Source organism: Nicotiana tabacum, chromosome 3, assembly GCF_000715075.1.
Source record: "Nicotiana tabacum cultivar K326 chromosome 3, ASM71507v2, whole genome shotgun sequence".
NCBI lineage: Eukaryota > Viridiplantae > Streptophyta > Magnoliopsida > Solanales > Solanaceae > Nicotiana > Nicotiana tabacum.
In genome coordinates, this window is record NC_134082.1 from 142,029,328 (window position 1) to 142,051,574 (window position 22,247).

Sequence of the window (22,247 nt, forward strand, 5' to 3'; positions counted from 1 at the left end):
GTTTAGGCAAATTCAAATGGGATAGGGCATGTTATACAAAAATACAGGACAAATTATTCCAGTGCTTATCATAATCACATATTTGAACTAGATATTCACGAACTATCTCCCCACCTTTCTCCACCTCAAAAGAAAAGTCTAAAACCTCCAAAAAAATCTAAAACAATTACCGGTGGCAAGCGCTCAAAGTCATAACTGGAGAGCAAATTATTACAACAATCACTCACAATCTTTATTAGGATATGCCGTGAAGGCGTGATCAGGATATACACGTCTCTGCAGCTGCTTCTGCTAGCCCGGTTTCGAATACATTTTTCTCTAGAGCAAGTTGAAAATGAATCAATTTTGTACTTGAACAAAAATGTGTTGCTTTCTCTGACACCAAAAATTCAAAATCCTTGGGAGAATGTCTATTTGATTATGACTTGGTGCCTGATGGGCTCGAATTTCTCACCAACTGCACCACCTTTATCCTTCTGGAACTGGATATATCGCAGGGTGCTTGCAAAGTAGGTATCTGCTGCAGGATCTGCTGTTGTATTTTCGCTTTGCATTTCAGTTGTGATTAGTTCAATCAGGCTCTGGATGGAGGCAACATTAATCTGCGAGACCCCTTTCTCAAAGAAATATAGATACCTGTTAACATACAAATGGTTCTGTTGTTAATGACTTCCAAAAGAACAGTATTTGAGAAGGAAAAAGAGCAGGAATGAAGAGTTGGTTTTACTTGTTTAGAATTTCTATAAAGAGCAAGACCGATCCACTGCTTCCTCGGGTTGCAGTGGACATTTGTTGAGCAGCATTTGCAATCCTTAAGGCCCGCTTTAAGCAAAGCAAAACCCTGGATTAAAAAAAAAAGTAACACATGAGAAGAAGGCAACACAAAAGCATGAAACCAAAAGGAACTCAAAAGAGCCTTAGTAAGTTTAAATTAAATTTATAATTTATCCCCTAAATATGCATGGGATAGCTATGAACCTTTCTCCATCCTTGATATTGTCCTGATCGTCAACCCAGAAAAGATGTGAACAAGCATATACAGCCCTACATTGATCAGGCTTCTTAAGGAGCTTTGCAGAGTACTTGAGGATACAAAGGGGACAGAGCAGTTAGAATCTATTTGTAATGATATTAAAATCAGCAAAAGCAAATAGGAGATGCTAAAACAATTACCCCCGTGGCCTTGTGCGTTAATGTATCCCTGTTCTCAACACCAAAGATGTGCGTTCTCTGAAGAGTCCCTATTATCAAGTGTATTGCAGTCACCTGTGCTTTGGAGTCCTGCCAAACAATTGAATTAACATTAGAAAAATCAACTAAAGCTTCCACGCAAACATATAGCATGCCAGGAATTCCAGAATATAAAATTGAGACAAAAAAGCAGATACTACCGAGATTTCTTCTTCATATAGCATATAAGCTTGAGTGAAAAATTCATAGGCAACAGGCTCTAGGCCAGAGTCATTAGCAGCCTGAGCAACAGAGACAACTGCTTGTCAGTAAAAAACAGATGCGAGCTATCTTCCACAAGTTTGAACGGAAATCATGTACCTCAGCACACTCCAAGTACAACTTCAACGCTAGTTCCGGTACTGGAACAATTGAGAGAGCCTCAATAATCTAGAACAAGGTGTAGCTCATAAGTAACAGAATTACCTCAGGACATTCATAAGAATGGTAAAATTGTAAGAATGACTGCAAATGAAGGAAGACAAGCTAAAGAAAGAAGGAATAGAAGAACACAACTCATAAAACAAGATTTACACTAATAACATCCCCATTCTGTTATAATACCTGATTGAGAATCTGAAAAAATTTCTCAGGCATAGCAGATGCCTCATCCTCAGGAGCATTTTCATCATGACTATGCAGTTGCCTAACAAACTAGAAACAAAGGGAAAATACATCAGTGGTACAACAAAGTAGGTCAATCTATTTGTGAAGGAACTCTCCTCTCTTTCTTCTCTTTAATGGGGAACATGGGGTGGGGGTAGGGGGTAATATACTATTTTTTATGTTCTCTTCTTAGAACGAGTAGTTCCATAGGTGAAGGATCATGCTGACACGCTACATATTCACAAGTCTGCTTCATTTAGCTTAGCACAGAGGGAAAACAAGGAATATTGAGCACCAAACTCCTCTAATAGTCCTTAAGTTGCAGATTCAAACCTTAAGAGAGTTAAAAATAAGGGGAGGGATGGTACAAGGAAGCCTCTTTGGTCCTCCTGTCAAAATGTGTTTATGCACGGCACAAATCATCTGCAATACAATGAAATAGCAAATTGTAACTGTGAGAAGGCATGGGAGAAAATATGATATATTGATATTGTGTGTTCAATACAATACAAGAGGTCCTTATTTATAGCTATACTATACAAGGACATACTACTCCTATTCCAATGTGGGACAAGACTACATTATGTACATATCTAACACTCCCCCTCAAGCCGGTGCATACACGTCATATGTACCGAGCTTGTTACGCATGTAACTAATACGAGAACCAGTAAGAGACTTAGTGAAAATATCTGCTAGTTGATCATTCAACTTTACAAACTTTGTAACAATATCTCCTGAAAGTATTTTTTCTCTAACAAAGTGACAGTTGATCTCAATGTGTTTAGTCCTCTCATGGAACACCGGATTTGACGCAATATGAAAAGCAGCTTGGTTATCACACACTAGTTCCATCCTGTTGATTTCTCCGAACTTTAACTCCTTGAGCAACTGCTTGACCCAAACTAACTCACACGTTGCCATAGCCATGGCCCGATATTCCGCTTCGGCGCTAGATCGAGTAACTACATTTTGTTTCTTGCTCTTCCACGAGACCAAATTACCTCATACTAGAACACAATATCCAGATGTAGATCGTCTATCAGAAGGTGATCCTGCCCAATCAGCATCTGTGTACCCAACAATCTGCTCGTGGCCTCAATCCTCGAATAGTAATCCTTTGCCCGGAGCTGACTTTATATACCGAAGAATACAAACAACTGCATCCTAGTGACTATCACAGGGAGAATCCATAAACTGACTTACAACACTCACCGGAAAAGAAATGTCAAGTCTAGTCACTGTGAGGTAATTCAATTTTCCAACCAACCTCCTATATCTCGTAGGGTCTCTAAGAGGCTCCCCCTGTCCAGGCAGAAGCTTAGCATTCGGATCCATAGGAGGGTCAATAGGTCTGCAACCCATCATTCCAGTCTCCTCGAGAATGTCTAAGGCATACTTCCGCTGTGAAATAACAATACCTGAGCTAGACTGAGCGACCTCAATACCTAGAAAATACTTCAGTCTGCCCAGATCCTTAGTTTGGAAGTGCTGAAAGAGATGTTGCTTCAGATTAGTAATATCATCCTGATCGTTGCCAGTAATAACAATATCATCAACATAAACTACCAGATAAATACACAGATTCGGAGCAGAATGCTGATAAAACACAAAGTGATCAGTCTCACTACGAGCCATGCCAAACTCCTGAATAATTGTGCTGAACTTACCAAACCAGGCTCGAGGGGACTGTTTCAAACCATATAGTGACATGCGCAATCTGCATACACAACCACTAAACTCCCCCTGAGCAACAAAACCAGGTAGTTGCTCCATATAAACTTCCTCGCCAAGATCACCGTGGAGAAAAGCATTCTGAATGTCTAACTGATAAAGAGGCCAATGACTACAGCAGCCATGGACAAAAAAAGACAAACAGATGCTACTTTAGCCATGGGAGAGAAAGTATCACTATAATCAAACCCAAAAATCTGAGTATATCCTTTTGCAACAAGACGAGCCTTAAGCCGATCAACCTGGCCATCCGGGAAGACTTTGACTGCATAAACCCAACGACAACCAACAGTAGACTTACCTGTAGGAAGAGGAACAAGCTCCCAAGTGCCACTCGCATGTAAAACAGACATCTCGTTAATCATAGTCTGTCGCCATCCAGGATGAGATAGTGCATCACCTGTAGACTTAGGAATAAAAACAGTGGACAAAGAAGATATAAAAGCATAATGAGGTGACGACAGACGATGATAACTTAGACCAACATAGTGGGGATTAGGATTAAGTGTGGCCGTACACCTTTGCGAAGTGCAATTGGTTGACTAAGATGAGACAAGTCCGCAGTAGGTGCAGAATCTGATGCAAGACGTGAATCACCTGGGCCTGATGCTAGATGTGGACGGCGATGATAAGTCAAGAGTGGCGGAGCTGCAGAAGGTTGAACTAGATTATGTGGAGGAATTGGACCTATAGGTGGTGGAGCTGGAGATGTAGAGGAAGATGGATGGGAGATAGTGACTGAATCTCCAAAAGAAGAGACTGGTAGTACCTCAGAAATATCTAAGTGATTACCTGGACCTGTGAAGTATGATTGGGTTTCAAAGAAGGTAACATCAGCGGACATAAGGTACCGCTGGAGGTCAGGAGAATAGCATCGATACCCATTTTGCGTTCTCGAGAAACCAAAAAATACGCACTTAAGAGCACGGGGAGCTAATTTATCTGTTCCTGGAGTAAGATTATGGACAAAACAAGTGCTTCCAAAGACACGGGGTGGAAGAGGGAACAAAGGTAAGTGGGGAAACATAACAGAGAATGGAACTTGGTTCTGGATAGCTGAAGATGGCATACGATTAATAAGATAGCAAGATGTAAGAACTGCATTCCCCCAAAAACGCAACGGAGCATGAGATTGTATGAGTAGGGTACGAGCAGTTTCAATAAGATGTCTTATTCTTTCTTTCAGCTACCCCATTATGTTGAGATGTGTACGGACAAGATGTTTGATGAATAATCCCATGAGATTTCATAAACTGCTGAAATGGGAAAGACAAATACTATCGGGCATTATCACTACGAAATGTGAGAATAGAAACCCCAAATTGATTTTGAATTTCAGCGTGAAAGGTCTGGAAAATAGAAAACAACTCAGATCAATTTTTTATCAAAAATATCCAGGTGCACCTAGAATAGTCATCAATGAAACTAACAAAGTAGCGGAATCCTAAGGTAGAACTGACCCAACTAGGACCCCAAACATCTGAATGGACTAAAGTAAAAGGTGACTGCTCGATTATCAATACGTCGAGGAAAATGAGAGCGAGTATGCTTACCGAGCTGACAAGACTCACATTCTAGAGCTGACAAGTGAGATAAACCAGGTACCATTTTCTGAAGTTTTGACAAACTAGGATGTCCCAACCGTTTATGTAATAAATCTGGTGAATCAGTAACAAAACAAGTTGTTGAAGGAAGACAAGATGTGAGTCCATGTGATTTAGCAAGGATAAGGTAATAAAGTCCATTTGATTCACGCCCGGTACCAATGATCCGCCCTATACTGCATTCCTGTATAAAACTGGTCATCAAGAAATAAAACGACACATTTAAGTGATTTGGCCAGGCGACTAACAGCTATGAGATTAAAAGGACTATTAGGGACATAAAGAACTGAATCTAAAGGTAAGGAAGGAATTGGGCTTGCTTGACCTATTGCAGTTGCCATGGTTTGAGACCCAGTGGCCATTGTGACTCTTGGAAGAGATTGAGAATACAAAATAGTGAAAAGAGATTTGTTACCAGAAATATGATCCGATGCACCTGAATCAATGACCCAAGACTCAGAGGATGAAGATTGAGAGACACAAGTCACGCTATTACCTGTTTGAACAACGGAAGCTATCTCAGAAGATGTCTGCTTACCTGCTTTGTACTGAAGAAACTCAAAATAATCTACTAAAGAAACCATCCGACTATTCGAAGTATCGGTTCCCATGTCGCTACAATTAATAGTAGTAAGGTTAACTTGAAATAGTGAAAATTAGTAACTCCTTTGGGAAAACTGAAGAAATCGCTGAGAAAATACTGTTTACAGCAGGAAAACAGAACATTGTTCTGCGCCGGAAAACAGTGTTCACTCCGAAATACTGTAGCTCTCGGAATATTACTGTAGCAGCCGGAAAGAATTCAAAGTGGTCGGAATGAAATAAAAACAGTAGGGAGGATCGGAATTACTAGACGACCCAACTGATCTGAAGAAACTTTTTCAAAAAATGGCCGGAAGTCCACTTTTAAAATCACTGTTCACACCGGAAAAATATAAAAGTGTCGGAATTTAGTGTAACCTGGATGGGTAGGCTCGGAATTGCAAGGGAAACAATCTATCCGGAAGAATCTTCACCAAAAAATGGCCGCAAGGTGGCCCACGCGACGTCAGAACTTCACCGGAAAATTTTCTTCCGACCGCTATACTACTGCCGGAGATTTTCACTGGGGTTTGGTCGCCGGACAGTGACTACTCTTGTGGTAGTGTTGGATTTTGCACAACACTAACCGAGACAAAGCAGATGCAAAACAACTTTGAAAAGTCACCGGAAAAAAAGGGTTCCGATGACTGAATTCACTTCCCGGAATCGCTGGAATTTATGCACAGCGATAAATCTCTCACGATAGCTCGGATACCATGTGGAAGGCACGGGAGAAAATATGATATATTGATATTGTGTGTTCAATACAATACAAGAGGTCCTTATTTATAGTTATTCTATACAAGGACATACTACTCATATTCCAATGTGGGACAAGACTACATTATGTACATATCTAACGGTAACAACTCTCGGAAGCAAGAAAACAACACTTACAACTAGGAAAACAAACATTGCAGCCACATAGAAGCAAACCATACAACATTATCATCAGATGCATGCCTTGTCTTGAGCATAAACGATCATATAAAAAAAAAGTGAACCACAGAGCCACGAGGCATGAACTGCTCATTTTGGTTACAAGCTGGGCTTGTACATGGTCATCTTAAAGTTCTCTTCCAGTGTTGGCAGTCATTGGGTTTCTCATCATTTTCCTTTTTCCCCCTTCTTAATAACAAAGTGAAACATCAACACTCTTCGCAGTAGATCATCATATATACATCAATATCGTTTTTTGAGAATGGAATTATACATCAATATCAGGACATCCAACTCATCACCTGCAAGTTGAACCTGATGTTAAGACTCTATAGCTCATTCCCATCCATCTCTCTGGTTAGAAACTTAGAGGATAATAGGGAATATCAGTATCTTCTCTTGCAAGAGGTAGTGATTACTTGATAGAAGAAAATGACTTAAAAAAAAGATAATACATGGTATTCTATCCCAAGTTCATACTCCTGGTTACTTCTTTGGGATGTCAAAACAACCATGACCACATCCTGGAAAATATATATTTGACACTGTACAGACTATTGTTTGAATATTCTATAATATGAAAGGCTGTGGCCAACCTACTTTTACACCATTTACCCAGAGAAACAAAAGAAATACAAATGGAAACAACTAACGGCTTTCTTACTTTATTTTCTGCCAATCAAACCACCACGTTCAACTTTTGGTGAAGGGATTAGAAACTATCATTCTATTAGAAAACAAGTACCTTTGTAATGTTTCCTGAATCTAGATGCTGACGATAAGCTAAGGGCAATCAACAACAACTATGTCTCAATCCCAAACAAGTTGGGGTCGGCGATATGAATACTCATTCCTTTCAATTAGCTCAACTCATATCAACATCATTACCAAAATAAAATAAAAGTGCAAGTAAAAAGAAGATATATATATATAAATGATAGTAGTAGTAGTAGTAACATAATAATAGAAATCAACAAAAGAATTCCTCTAGCAAGTCCAAAACCTATTCCCAACTAGCATGTATCACCTATATGGATTTTTCTCTTCCATTGTGCATCTTTAGCTAAGTCTGCATTGATTCCAAGGATTTGTACGTCTTTTGAGACAACTATCTTCCATGTGATTTTAGGTCTATGCCGTCCCCTTTTAACACCTTCCCCAACCATAGTTTCACACCTACGGACCGGTGCATATGTAGGTCAACACAGGACATAACCAAACCATCTCAAGCGACCTTACCTTGACCAGGAAAAGGGAAGAAAGTAAGTACACATGTCCACCAGGAACATGCATAAGAGTACACTTGACCAACCTCAATCCGAAAAGGCATTATGCTACAAGGGCATGATTTTTCAGCAATAACAAGTACAGAGGCTGTCCCTCAAAGGAGTATATAAGTAATTTAAAAGAAAGTAAATCATAATTACCTTCAGCATCTCTTCAGGATCATCATTGTGAAGCATTTGAATAAGCCGTGCAACAGAATTCTGCTCTTCCTTGAAATCATCTTCATCAAGCTGAAAATTGGAGGATGAAGAAACTAAGACACAATTGCATACTGCATTGACAAACTAATTTAAAAATAGATGCCAGTGAGGATACAAGGGAAATATAAGATTAAGAACTAAGGTAAATGTTAAAGCAAGTAGAGTTTCCAGTCCACCTCATCATTAACATCCTCACCCAAATCTCTAATCAGTGCTTTCATTAACTCAAAAAGTGCCTCAACCTGACAAGACCAGCAATTTCAAGTAACAAATGGGAAACACTTGTAAGCAATAAATTCAAGTACACACAATTAACTAACATCAAACCTTTTCAGCAGTTGAAATGCAAGTCTTATTTTTCAGAATATTTTGAACCAAAACATTAGCCATCACTTTACTAGTTGCATCATCAAGATACTCCATAAGATGAGGATAATTTGACAGCTTTAGCACAGTATCTATATCCTTATACTTCCCCAGGGGAGCACTTAGTAGGGCCACAATCTGTTTTGTTGCTTTATTGTCTTTGAGCTTTCCTTTCCCAGAAAGTTTCTGAACACATGCACCCTGCATGTGAAAAAGAGTGTGATCATTACAGGCTCCACGCAAACCAGGCAGGCCAGAAAGCCGTCTAAATTGACATAGCCTTCAAAGTTTGAAAAGTTTCACGTTCAACTTATCTTGTTTTTGCGTTCAACTTATTGTGTTTCTGTTCTACAAATTTCACATGTTCATTATATATCCAGAAAACACAACAGACTAATAAACTTACCCAGAAACATAAAACCTAGAACCGTAGTGTGTATGGCAACTACTTATTGAGAGAGAGAAACAGAACCTACCAGAATCTGATCTACATAATCAAGGCGATCAGGGTGGACATGAAGAGTAAATGTCAAAAGAGATGCATACAAAGTCACCACTCCAGCAATAGGCATGTCTTCTTGAGTCTCTATCACCTGCATCAACAGAGAGACATGCATAACGAAGCGCATCATCATAATCAAAGAAAGTATACATAACTAAAATTCATTACTGATCAGGAAAAAACCGTAGTGCAAGGATTTTAAAGTCGTGTTATTTGGTTCATTTTTGGGATGTCTGTTTTGTTTGCTTTTGTTTTGTTTTCTCTGGAAAAATACCTGTCATTCGATATGATTCTGCAAGTATCGGTTTACTGTGGATTACTAACAGCCTTTTCGTTAAGGTTTATTTTTTCGAAAACCAAAATAATTCCTTTCCAGAAAACAACAGTAATTGTTGTTTATTCTAGGAAACGAAACAACCAAGAACATCTTGGAAAGTTTTCTGGTCCAATTTCTCAAATGGAGAACAGATCAGAATCATCAGGTCATGATTACAGTACAATGTTACCATCTATATTTTCACAAGCGATAATCACCCTGAATGAATCTTTCTGCTACTTTATTTCTAAGATTTATCTGAATCTCCAACAAACACAAAAATTGCTGGTCAATAAGTATCTCTTTATGAAATTCCAAAACATCAGCAATATCCACTAAATCCCTACTCGGTTGAGGTAGAAATCCAGGATATAAAAAAGGTTTCTCCCCAAAGCATTCTAGAATCCATATAGCAGTTTTAATATATTTAAGAACAGTAATCTCAATTACCTTGCCTATGGCATTGTTTAGTTTTGTGAAAGCTTCAACCTGGAAAAACTCAGGTAAGACCTGCAGGAAGAAATTATTCAGAAACTGCAAGGTGTAAATCTCTAATTCTGAAGAAGATTGAATTTGTTACTAACTTCTGCACTTAAAGCAGCATAGTTTGAAAGCCTTTCCATCAGACGAGCAAGCACTGTCTTGATATCAACAGATGGCTGAAGACACAAGACATAAATGACATAGCAAATGATCTAAAAACACAAATGACATAGCAAATAATGCTTGGTAAGTTAAGTTCTGATAAAAAAGGACCACTGATTGTCCACTGTCTAGAACTGTCAAAGAGATAGTTTAAAACAAACAAGTGGCAAGAATTTACTTTACAACAATGACTTCATAAGTGATGTAGATTTGGTCCAAGATTTTTTTTGATCAGGTATAAAAATTATCGAACAAAAGCATACCTAATCTCTTAAGTTTCCCAGCCTATCTTCTAGCATTAGACACGAACTGCATTATTCATTGGCCTCCATAACCTAATTTTTGAATTTATAACGCCGAGTTTATCTTAAACATTCTTGCAGACAGTAAATCAACCTCACGCCCGTGGTGTCCCACCAGGTATGACAGTTTTGCTTCTACATTTTGCTATTGCAGTTAAAGAAAATCCCAATCTATGATTGAACAATACTGACATACCTGAAACTGGGGGCAAGCATCTAGTAATGTTTCAAGAGTTTGTAAGTGGTACTCATCAGGGAAGACTTGGATGATGCAATCCATCAAATATCCCTGTGCAATCTCATCTTTACAGTTGACAACCTAAACATAACATGCGGTACACTATGAGTGAGAATATTGTAAAGATTTTGGCTTAAATAATTACGATAGGGAAGGCCACCAGAGGCAAATTACCTGCTCTAGAACTCTTGGAAGCACCATATCTTTGTACAAATCAAGGTCAATGCCCTCAATTTGACTTAGAACATGCAGGTTTTTCCCCACCTACCAATAATAAGAGCAAAACGAAAATCCTCACATAAGTGTGCACATCCGTGGCATATTTCAATTGCTAGTAATCATGCCTAAGTAACAGCTCATTACAAGATCGCGAAGCTCGCTCCTTTCTTTTTCACGTTTTTCCTTTTCCCGTGCAGGTCCCTGCAGACCAGAAAGCCCGACGCAACCCTCAACTCATGATCAGCAAAGAGTATGTATCATTCAGAAGCATTAAAACACCTGCATGACCACAAAGTATGTCCTCATGATTTCTTTTACCTTCATGACATGCAGGTGTTGTGGCATTATTCATGTCAAAGTACGAGAGCAGTTACAGCATTCACAGACAATTGAACCAACCTGATGTTGCATTCGCACCCAAAGTTTGTTCATTTCTGTGAAATTTTGGAGCACGAATTCTACAGCATCCATGGCAGTGTCAGCATCCCTGTGGGAACAGCATGTCAGGGTATCCAACTAAACGTTCATTTTGTAAATTTTCTTCCAGTGTGCGTAAACCTTGCAATTAGACCATTGCTAAGGTAACCCAGCTAATTTGGGCATCTGACACAATAATGTACCTAAATCGCTGGTAATGCAGCTAGGTGATGCCCTTACCCTTCATATTCAGATCCTATATCAGGCAGTTTATCCCTACTGACTTGGGAAAGGTAACTCCTTAGGAAGAGCCCACGTAACGGATGCTGTATGCTACGGCACATTTCCACCAGATCTTTGAGAATATCCTTGGCAGGAGCCTCCTTTGATTTGATGTACACCGATCCCACTGTACAAAGGAGATACCTAAGAAAAAGAAGGGATAAAAACCATGAAGATACTGACATGCAATTGATATAAGAGCAGAATTAGCATATGCTTAAGAAGGCAATCAGTGGCTTATATACTAGTAATAGAAATCTGAATGCATTACATTTCTCTTGACTGAAAATGAAATCAAGTGTCCTTATAACCGTATTAGCATTTCTTTTTAGTATAAGGTACATTACTGAAGGGCAGAGGAAAATGAAATCAGGTACGTTATAACAGCATTAACATTTCTTTTTACTCAAGGTACATAACCGAAGACTATTAATTTTGTTTTCTTATCAAAAGGGACATAACTGAAGAGCAAAGGAACAATGGAATCAAGAGTCCTTATAACTGTTCCACCATTCAGCGTTGTGTGTACAAGGTTCCCTACTTTTGACACACAATTTGTGTACGAGATTTCATTACTCCCCTTCCCCAGGACATCAATAAATCATTACCTTATCAAAATATACTAGTATACTAGTTAATGCAAATCTGAGACAAATTGAACTTGGTATCTCAGCATTCCTGGATAGGAACTTTGAGCTTCAGCTATACTTGTGACAATCCCTCCCTGTTTGAAAAGCAATCACCAGTTCACAAAAGATTTGGGAAGTTCACTTCATAAAAGGATACCGGCCTATTGCTAATTACCCAGGATGGCTTTGCTTTCCTATAAATTCACATATCTATATTGGACATTTTCCTGCTTCAAATACTCTAAATGCAATGTCAGCAGATTCCCAGTTTCCAAACTGCTAGAACTGTGAAACTTGCATTCACGTGAGTTAAAAGGTTTATTCAACTGAGTGCTAAACAAAACATGGAGAGTGATGTCAGTGAGCAGTTTAAGAGAATATGAACAAAATTTTAAAAGAACTTTAGTGTTACAGGTCAAATGGAACAGCATCCAAACATTCTGATTCAACAGTATTACAGGTGACAGATTTTATTGTCAATAGTCTTGTAGTTCTTCATAGGCAGGCGGGATAGAAAATCTTCTCCCCAAAAGAGACAGACCATCCAGGACCGGACTAAAAAGTAACCCAATTTTCACTACCACATGATTCCAAGTTTGTGATCAGATAATTTATCACGGTGAAGGGGGGACAATGCTTCTCCTCTATAGGCTCTCAGTCTTAGTAACGAAAGCATCATAATTGTACAAGTCAAGTGCTGAAGCTTTATGTGGAACTTTGTATCTACACTAGCATTTGATAAAATTTAGACTGGGAAAGCTGTAAATAAATCTTTTTTTTTTATGAAGTAAAGTTTTTCATTAAAGGCATTAAGAAGATGCAGAAAAAGTACAAAGTGAAAGCCCTTGGTTAACTCCTAATACAAAAACCTATAAAGCTGGGAGTTGACCAAGACCAAGAACCAAAAGTATCACTATTAAACCATAGTAAGAGAGCTAACGAAATCTAAGAAGGGAATAACATCATTTACAGGGGAAAGGTTACTCCAACTAAACAGGTTCATTAGACACTTAGATTTCAATAGGTTGATGGAAGTTGAAATGCCATCAAAACATCTGGTGTTCCTCTCTGTCCAAATACACCAACAGATACATGTTGGGATTATTTGTCAGGTCTTCTTGATGGTTTTGCCAACTTTCCACGAGCACCAGCCTTCAACTGCTTCCTTGATATCCTGAGGAATAGACTAACTGAGACCAAAAACTGCTAAAAAAATATTCCATATATCTGTTGCCACTGGACAGTGCAAGAAGAGATGGTTTACTGATTCTGCATAAGTAAACAGAAGCACATTTCAACTAGAAGAGATGGTTTACGAGATTTCATTACTCCCCTTCCCCAGGACATCAATAAACAGACATCTCCATATATCAAAATATACTAGTTACTGATATATGCCAGGGTGTAAGGCTTTTAGAGGTTGATTTTGGAGCCACCTATCCTTCCAGAATTGACAGAGCTGTCAATCCCTACTCTGAAAGATACCTCTTGAAAGAATTCCTCTTTCAGATTGTTAATATGTTTCCATGGCCCTACTCCATATGGAGCTCTGCTTTGCTTTGTGCTCCAAGTGTCCAGCTTCCCATACTTTGTTGTTACCACCTTCTTCCATATGCTCGTGGTTTCTTGTGCATACCTCCATCACCACTTCAATAGAAGGCTCTTGTTGTGCTTTTGTAAATCTCTAATACCCAGTCCACCTTAGTTCATTGGCATGATTGCTTTGGACCACTTAACCAGGTGGAATTTATGTCCTTCATTGTTGCCCTCCCATAGAAAAGATCTTCTAATTTTGTCCAGTTGCTTTTGAACTTCCAGAACACTATTGATCAGTGTCAATCTCCCTCCCATTGACAAATACTGCATTTTCCATGTTGTCAGTCTTTTCTCTACCTTTTCAATGACTCCATTCCAAAATTCAGTTGCTTTGTACTTTGCTCCTAAAGGAAGGCCTAGATATGTTGTTGGGAAAGAGCAGATGCCACAACCCATAATTCCAGCCAATTCCTCCAGATTAGGCACCTCATTCACCGGGTAAATTAAACTTTTCTCCATATCAATGTGCAGCCCTGAGATGGCTTCAAAAAGTAGTGTCAGGTTTAGATATTGAACTTGTAGCTTCTCTGCCCCACAAAATATTATAGTGTCATCTGCATACAGTAAATGAGATACTATGACTGAGGTAGATGCACTGTTGCGCACCTTGAACCCTTCAATCCACTGCCTTTGTTTTGCCTTGTCAATCTGCTCAATCTCTCCATGGCTAAGATGATAAAAAGGAAGATAGGGGATCTCCTTGCCTTATCCCTTTTTGTGGAGAGAAAAAACCAACTGGAGTTCTGTTGACTAGAATGGAGTATTTAACAGTCGACAGGCTAAATTTAATCTATCTAATCCATCTATCACCAAATCCCATATCTTTCAACATAGAGAGTAAGTATGACCAATTGACTTTATCAAATGCTTTCTCTACATCAAGCTTGCGGAGAATGCCTGGGCCCCATTCTTTAATCTCCCATCCAGCAACTCATTTGCTACAAGTGAAGCATCTGTGATATGTTTACTTTTTTTCAGAAATGCATTTTGTTCTTTTGAGACCAACTTCCAAATGACTGACTTCAACCTTTCTGCTAAGAGTTTAGCTATGATCTTGTATACACTTTCAATGAGACTAATGGGCCTGAAGTCTCTGAGTTCAATTGCACCTTTCTTTTTGAGGACTAGTGTGATAAAAGAAGCATTACTAGATCTGACCATGTAGCAATGCTGGTGAAAGTGGTTAAGAGCACCCATTATGTTAGTTTTAATTATATCCCAAGCTCCTTGATAGAAAGCCATTGTGTATCCATCAGGACCTGGACTTTTGTCCGGTGCACAAGAGTTAATTGTTGCCTTCACCTCCTCTTCTTCAAATGCTCTTTCTAGCCATACCTTCTCGTCTGTTGTTAAGGTAGCTAGATTTTCAAAGTTAGCATTAGGCTTCCATGCTTCATTTTCAGTGTACAAATCTTGATAGAAAGTCAGGATTTCAGCTTTAATTTCCTCACTATCTTCACTAATTTCCTCCCTAATCATCAGTTTGTCTATGCAGTTATTTCTTCTATGAGAGTTGACCATTTTCTGAAAAAATTTGGTGTTTCTGTCTCCTTCTTTGAGCCATAGACACCTAGACTTTTGCCTCCATGAAACCTCTTCTGCCTTTGCCATCTGCTATAGCTCAAGCTTCATGTGCATTGATTCCTCTTTTCCTGCTTGTGTCATCGGTTTGTTTTCAGTTGCTAGTTCCAGTAGAGCTAGATCTTCCGGTAGTCTTCCTTGCTTCCAGCTGACCAAAGGACTCCTTATTCCATCCTGTGATGTCTTTTTTCGGACATCTTAGTTTCTACAGTAGAATGAAGTCTGGATTACCATCAACTGCATAACTAAGCCATCATTCCTTAACCTTGTCCATGAAGCCTTCAGCCTGAAGCCACATATTTTCAAACTTAAAATATGAGGGGTTGGCTGCCCAATCACCACATTCTAATAACAAGGTCTGTGATCTGAGACAACTCTAGGAAGGGCTAGTTGCTTGATTGCTTTAAAGTTGTCATTCCACTTGGGGATAATGAGGAACCTATCTATTCTGGATGCCTGCAAAGACTCTTCACCTCTAAACCAAGTGTAATGAGCCCTCTAAAGAGGCAAATCTATGATACCCAGATCTTGTATGGTGTCAGTGAAGGATTTCATGGCCCTGGATCTCCTTATAGAATTATATCTTTCACTCTCATACCTACAAACATTAAAGTCACCCCCTATGACCCATTGATCTTCCCATGTTCCTCTGATGGCTGCAAGCTCATGCCAGAGTCTCTCTCTCTCTGGGTTAGTGTGAGGCCCATAAACCCCTGTGAAGCACCATCTAAAGTTCTCTTGGGTGCTTTCAAACATGCATGAAATTGTATAAGAGCCTTGATGTACCCCTCTGTTAAGCCACTGTCTTTTGTCCTAAAGAACAATGATACCACCACTTCTTCCAATTGAATTGAGTTCTGCCCGGTCGATCCATCTATTGCCCCAAACTTGCCTAATCCAGTATGGTGACCACTCTTCTATTTTTGTTTCTTGGAGGCAAACTATATCTGCTTTCCATTTATGAATCAATGATTTTATTGTGCTTTTTTCCGCTTCATTTAGACCCCGTACATTCCAGGTTAGGATTTTGATCTTCATCCAGAAAAGGCTTTGTAGTGCCTGTCCCTTTCCCCCGTCTTCTTACCAGTGTTTTGGAAAGCGTTAAGTGCAAAAAAGCGACGACGCCTCGCTTCACCGAAGCGAGAAGCAAAGCGCGCTTTTTTTTCATGTGAAGCGCAATTTAACACATAAATAAAAAAAAATAGGCATAGATAACTGGCTAAGAACTCATTAAAAATAACATATTAAGCAAATGTTTCAATTCTTGAATCAAGAAGTAAATAATAGATACTACAATCAACAACCAAAAAAAAAACAACAGTTAATTCACACGAACCAGAAAACAGAGCATAAAGCAGATGATAAAGCAGAAAACAGAGCACAAAGTAGAATAGAAGAAGAAGAAGTCGTTTAGGGCACAAAATCAGCGCTTAAAAAGTGAAAAAAATTGAAAGAAGAACCAAAAAAGAAGAAGAGAAGAAGAACAGAAGAAGAAGAACAAAAACAGAAGAAGAAGAAGAAGAAGTTGAAGAAACCTTCGACGTCGCTGGAGTTCGCTGGAGAAGAAGTCGTTGAAGAGCGTATGTTTATTTGTTAACAGATGGCTTATTTGCCAAAAAATTTTAAAAAAACCCTAGCAGATGCCTTTTGCTCGCTTAAGCACGCCTTTTTATCGCTTTTCCATTGAGGGGCTTCTCGCTTAAGCGCGAGAATCGAGCGCTTTTTAAATGTGAGTCACTTTTGTAGCAGAAAAGCGATAGCCCTGCGCCGCGTCGCTTCAGCGCTTAAACCAAAAAGCGAGCGCTTTTAATAACATTGCTTCTTACCATCATAATTCATTCCCTATCTCAACCATTCCAATTCTAATGACCGCTTCTTCTTCCCTTTTGTGATGGCCTTGATTGATGTTTTCTGGTTCTGAATATGCTCTTGTCTTTTTTGTTCCATTCGAAGGACCATGGCAAATATTTCATGTTCGAACCTCACAACATTTACCCCAAAAACCTTGCAAGCTTTGAGCATCACCGACTTGGTCCATCTTGAGGTTTCAATAACTGTTGGTGCACCGATATCTTGCGAATCCGAATGACCCATACCATACCATGGAAGAGATAGAGATCTCAAGAAGAAATATCGGCTTCAGAGCTGCTTACAGTTTCAAATTGCTTCATCAACGGAGGTCTTGGAATAATCTGATTCATTGGTTCTGCCTCGTCATCTGCATCCAATGGAGAATCGCATGCAAAGGGCGGAATCTGCTGCTCTGTTATCTGGTCTTTTGCTGCTTCTATTTCAACAAAGAGAGGGTCAAATCTATTTGACTGTGGGAGAAGGCTATTACGTTTAGAACATGGGTCAAAGAGTGGCCCAATAGCCAGCCATTTTTGTCTATAGAAGCTGCCTTTCCTTTGTTGTTTACCCTTTGGGCCTTTTGTATAGTATGACTGGTCCAGATTGCGGCCCAATTTCTTTTCCACTTCTTTACCACGTCTATTATTAAGATTTGGGAGATTCATACGTGGCGGGCCACCCGTTTTGATTTGGGTCACATTAATTACATTTGAATTAACGGGGCTCTAATGTCTGAGCATAGTACTATTACCCATCGGTTCTTCCCCTGTCATCTTCGAGAAGCTCGAGGAAGCCTCCATCAGCGTCTCCTTCTGTTTTCTTACCGCCGTCTTCCTTTTCTCCACCCCAACAATTTTGTTTCATCTTGGATTATCTTGGTTGTTTGGTCCTCTAGAAATGATATTCTGTATTTCAATTTGTCAATCACCAGATCCAATTCCTTTGGGGGGTCAACTTCCCTGCCATGGACACAGATTCGGGCCCAAAAAGATTAGATCCGTGCTTTGTATCTTCATCTATCCCAACAAAGCCACCACATAGGTCACCGATGTAACGAAAGGTGTTCATTGTGCATCCATGCAATGGAATACCAAATGCCTTCACCCCATTTCTGATCAGCTTCATTCTTCGCCGAAGACGACCCTGCCTCCGGTGACCACCACTCTAAAGATAACTGCCTACCATTCCAATACCAATCCCCTACTTTAACTCTGGCTGCCTCTTGACTGGATGGGAGCTCAAAGAGGAATTGATTGTGTGCTATAGGAGTGATTCTAAGACCTGTCGTCACCTGCCATCTTGTGATGAACCATTTCTGGATGACGTCAGGAATAGGGCTGGAGTGGAAAGGATCGTTGAAACAGCCAACCAAGCATTTTGCTAGAAATTGGGAGCTCTCTACAGTAGCTTTATAGGAGGTTTCACCATCTTCTTGCTGTGTAGGCCATTTTGTGATTGTTGCAGCCGTCAAGAAGGATCTTTTTCGCAGGTCTGTAATTTCCTTGTATTTGTAGTTTGACGCTTCCCCAAAAATTGTAATAACTTCCCTGCTATGTCACCCCAACCCTTATTGTAATCAGCTTCCGGTATGATGATTGATTTTTTCCTTTCCCCAACCCATGTTTCAATTCTAAGATATATGTCATGAATGTTATAGTTTTGATAGACTCTGTAGATGTACGCTTGAATCTTCCTCCCCCATCTTCTGTAAAGATTACTATAGCCCCGTGAAGCATGCTGCATTTGTTCGCATACCCATCTCAAATTGTTTTCATCGATCTTAATCTGACTAGTGAATCTATGGCCACGCTCAATCCAAACATACCATCTGTCAAGTCCCTCACATTCTTCAATAAGTTCGAAAGATTTATTGCCAACTATGAAAAAAGATTTCCTTCCCGTGGTAAGAAGAAAAATCACCGGTGAAAAGAATCATCGGAAAAAAGTTAGAAACGAAAAAATATAGGCGGCACATTTCCCAAGTCAAAGCACATGTCACTGCAGCTTCAGCTGAAGGTGCTGTAAATAAATCTTATAATGGCTAAATTAATAAAGAGAACATGGAAGTGAAGTGAATTGGATTGGATTGACTATTGCGTGTAAAATGGATTATATCCATCATTGTACAAGGGTGTGCTAGTAATACAAGAAAGGTTGGACCTTTCCTATTCCCAAATTATTATCTGATATGCTCCAAATTATGATTTGTTGCTATCTTGCTGTTGTTCCTGTTCTTTTTCATGAATTTTTCACTACTATATTTCCTTCTTACTGCTTTGATTATGCGTGCCATAAACTGAAAGTCTACCGGAAACAGCCTCTCTACCTGCTTCAGGTAGGGTTAGGCCGCCTACACCCTACCCTCTCAAACCCCACTTGTGGAAATACACTAGGTATGTTATTGTTGTTGTTGCTCCAAATTTTATCCCAATAACTTGGGCATGATCAAGTATAGGTGGGGTAGTGCACGTTCGCGAGCACATGATTAGTATTACTTAGCCAACGGTGCTTGCTTCCCAAGTTGTGGTGAAGCAATCACTTGACCAGGTCCTCCTTGTGACAAACACCTTAAGAGGTTTAGTCAAATGTGGTAACTTCTTTGCTAATTGTGGAAGTGTTGTTTGTGGACTAGGCTTTTCCTGCTATTCTAATTAGACACTGAGTTTGTAAGACCCAAAAATCCAACTGGTAGCCTTTTCCTTGATTCATATAGGGTGAAGCCCAATTGGATCTAACCCATTTTAGAGTTATCAGATAGTGTGTGCTTTACTACTTATTTGAGTATTTAGCATTTGAAATATTTAAACAGAATAAGACTGCAAAGTTTGAGCAAATGCTTTTCTTATCAGTAAACTAATATGCCATTAACGACCAAACAGCACTATGTAATATTTACAATAGGATTAAAAAGCAGAAACAGAAAATTGATATATCTTAGCCTGTCTTAATAAGGACTCTATAGTATCTTACAAAGTTCAGCCTTATTTGCATACTCCAGTTAACACAATTAAGGATTCAGAATAAGGACTGGATCGCCATAACAACTTACAATCTGGGCAAAATGTTGCCAGCGTGCTGCACGAGCTCATACAAGTCAACAATAGAGCAACCACGCTTACTCTCCTCCTTGAAGAAAATCTCTAGCTTCCTCAATTCATCAAATGCCCGCATATCTAACAAAGCACAATTCCAATACTGCTGGTTAAAGGATCTTCAAATTCTAACTTACACACTAAGAGGCAAAATATGCATCTAGATCAGTGAAAATCACTTACATAGCTCGTAGTATTTGTGAGGAGAAAGCTTGGAAGTTCGGAGCTCCGAGAGCATCTGAGCCGAGTATTTCAATGCATCTTTCAGATTGCTCGAGTCCTGGAAACTCCAAATTAGGGGTTTTGAATATCAAAAAGCTCAAATTTTACAAGTAAAAAATAGAGGCTTGGGGGAAATACAAGAGCGCGATGCATGTAAAAAGCGTTCTGCTGAAGGCCGGCGATCCCAGCGGCAAGCCACTTCTCTTCGTCTTCAACTCCGTTAGGTATCATATTGGATTGTTCCTAGCAAATTTGGGGGACCTTCGTGTTTGTTTCCTTCTCTTTTTTTGGAGTGGTCGTGCAATTCGAAGTTGATTGGAACTCTATTAAACGTTAAAATCCCATTTCCAATTTTCCCTTCCACCGGGTCAGGGGTCAAAAGCAAAATTACATCAAAGTATTAATTTTGAAAATAAAGATATTTATAAGTCTGTAAAATACATAGAAAAAATATTGTTTAATTCTTTAAATAGTAATAATGTCAAATAATATATAAGATAAAAGGGATTGAAGAAGTATTAGTTTCTCGATATCACAAAGTAAATTTGTACACTTTAGTAATAGTCAATTTATTTGTCCATGCCTAAGTTTAGATACAAAACTATAATTATCTAGAGGGTCGATGCTATGAATTAGATCTGTTGCTTAAGTTGATGGCTTCCATTACACTTTGAAATGACATCCACTCATAGTCGATCTAAATAATCGAGATACATATTTAAAGTAAATGGCGAAGTCAGAAATTTCGCAAAGAGTGTTCAAGATTTAATATATACATGTAGGGGTGTACAAACCGAACCGAAAAATCGCACCAAAACGAAAAGTTAAATTAAATCGATTAAAAAACTCAATCAGGTTTGGTTTGATTTGGTTTGGTATTGAGTAAAAAAATCCAAACCAAACCGACATATAAATGTATAATTTTTATATATACTTTTAAGCTTTTTTATAGAGTTTTTCTTCAAAAATATCTAGAAATATTTGTGATTCTCTTATGGGATGTAATATTTAGTTAAATATGAAGGAACTTTAAATAATAGGTTGTATGATCACTTTCTTATCAAGTGTTAGTGAAATGAGTCAATATCTTTGTTCTTCCATATTTATATGTTAAGATCTATTAAATTCTTATATCTTTTTCGAGTTTGAAATGTTATTTAGATAATTTAAAATTAAATAGAACATATCATTATATAGGTTCATATTTATTTTTATGTACTATTAAATTCGGCTAACCTTGAAAGTGTACATCAACGTAAAATTATTGTTAGATGACTAAAAAATAACTATCATGTGTTACTATGAAAATTCTTCAATAAGAATGTTCTAATAGATCATATATTTGTCATTTTTTTCAATTTTTACTAAACATATATTTACTTATAAAAAAATTTAACAAAAATAAGATTGAAATAATATTTACAGAATAAAAAAATCCGAAAACCCGACAAAATCGAACCAATCCAAACTGATATAGGTGGTTTGGTTTGATTTTGATAAAAAATCGAATCAACCCAGTCCATGTACATCCCTATATACATGTGTAAAAAGTAATTTTTTGATTTATATACTTAGTATAATTTTTTATATACACGGTATAATTTTTTGATGAAGGATGTTTAACTTATCAACCTTCATTGTATGTGGTCACGCAACTGTTAGTCTAGTCTAGTCTACCATTCGATCCACACATGAGGATCAGGATCAAATGAAGGTGCATTAGCAAAAATATTTAAAGAATTGGGTTAATTTTAAAGACATCTCCTCGGGTTTGGCCTCGTTAAGGTCACTTCCCTTGAGGTTTACG

The 22,247-nt window shown here is 38.6% G+C and overlaps 1 protein-coding gene across 1 annotated transcript; it reads right to left on the bottom strand.

Annotated features, from left to right (window-relative positions):
• Nucleotide 1: 1 nt before the first annotated feature.
• Nucleotides 2-20,805, bottom strand: LOC107794919 (vacuolar protein sorting-associated protein 35A). Its single transcript, XM_075249994.1, has 22 exons — nucleotides 20,579-20,805; nucleotides 20,402-20,498; nucleotides 20,176-20,299; nucleotides 11,428-11,613; nucleotides 11,170-11,257; nucleotides 10,915-10,971; nucleotides 10,726-10,815; nucleotides 10,510-10,632; nucleotides 9,951-10,025; nucleotides 9,817-9,876; nucleotides 9,025-9,141; nucleotides 8,510-8,749; nucleotides 8,359-8,424; nucleotides 8,123-8,212; nucleotides 2,170-2,259; nucleotides 1,795-1,884; nucleotides 1,552-1,620; nucleotides 1,392-1,472; nucleotides 1,174-1,281; nucleotides 979-1,082; nucleotides 728-841; nucleotides 2-636 (listed from the first exon to the last, which is right to left on the bottom strand). Exons 1-22 carry the CDS (start codon nucleotides 20,669-20,671, stop codon nucleotides 411-413), a joined length of 2,388 nt encoding a protein of 795 aa, XP_075106095.1. The 5' UTR covers nucleotides 20,672-20,805; the 3' UTR covers nucleotides 2-410.
• Between the last annotated feature and the right edge of the window lie 1,442 nt (nucleotides 20,806-22,247).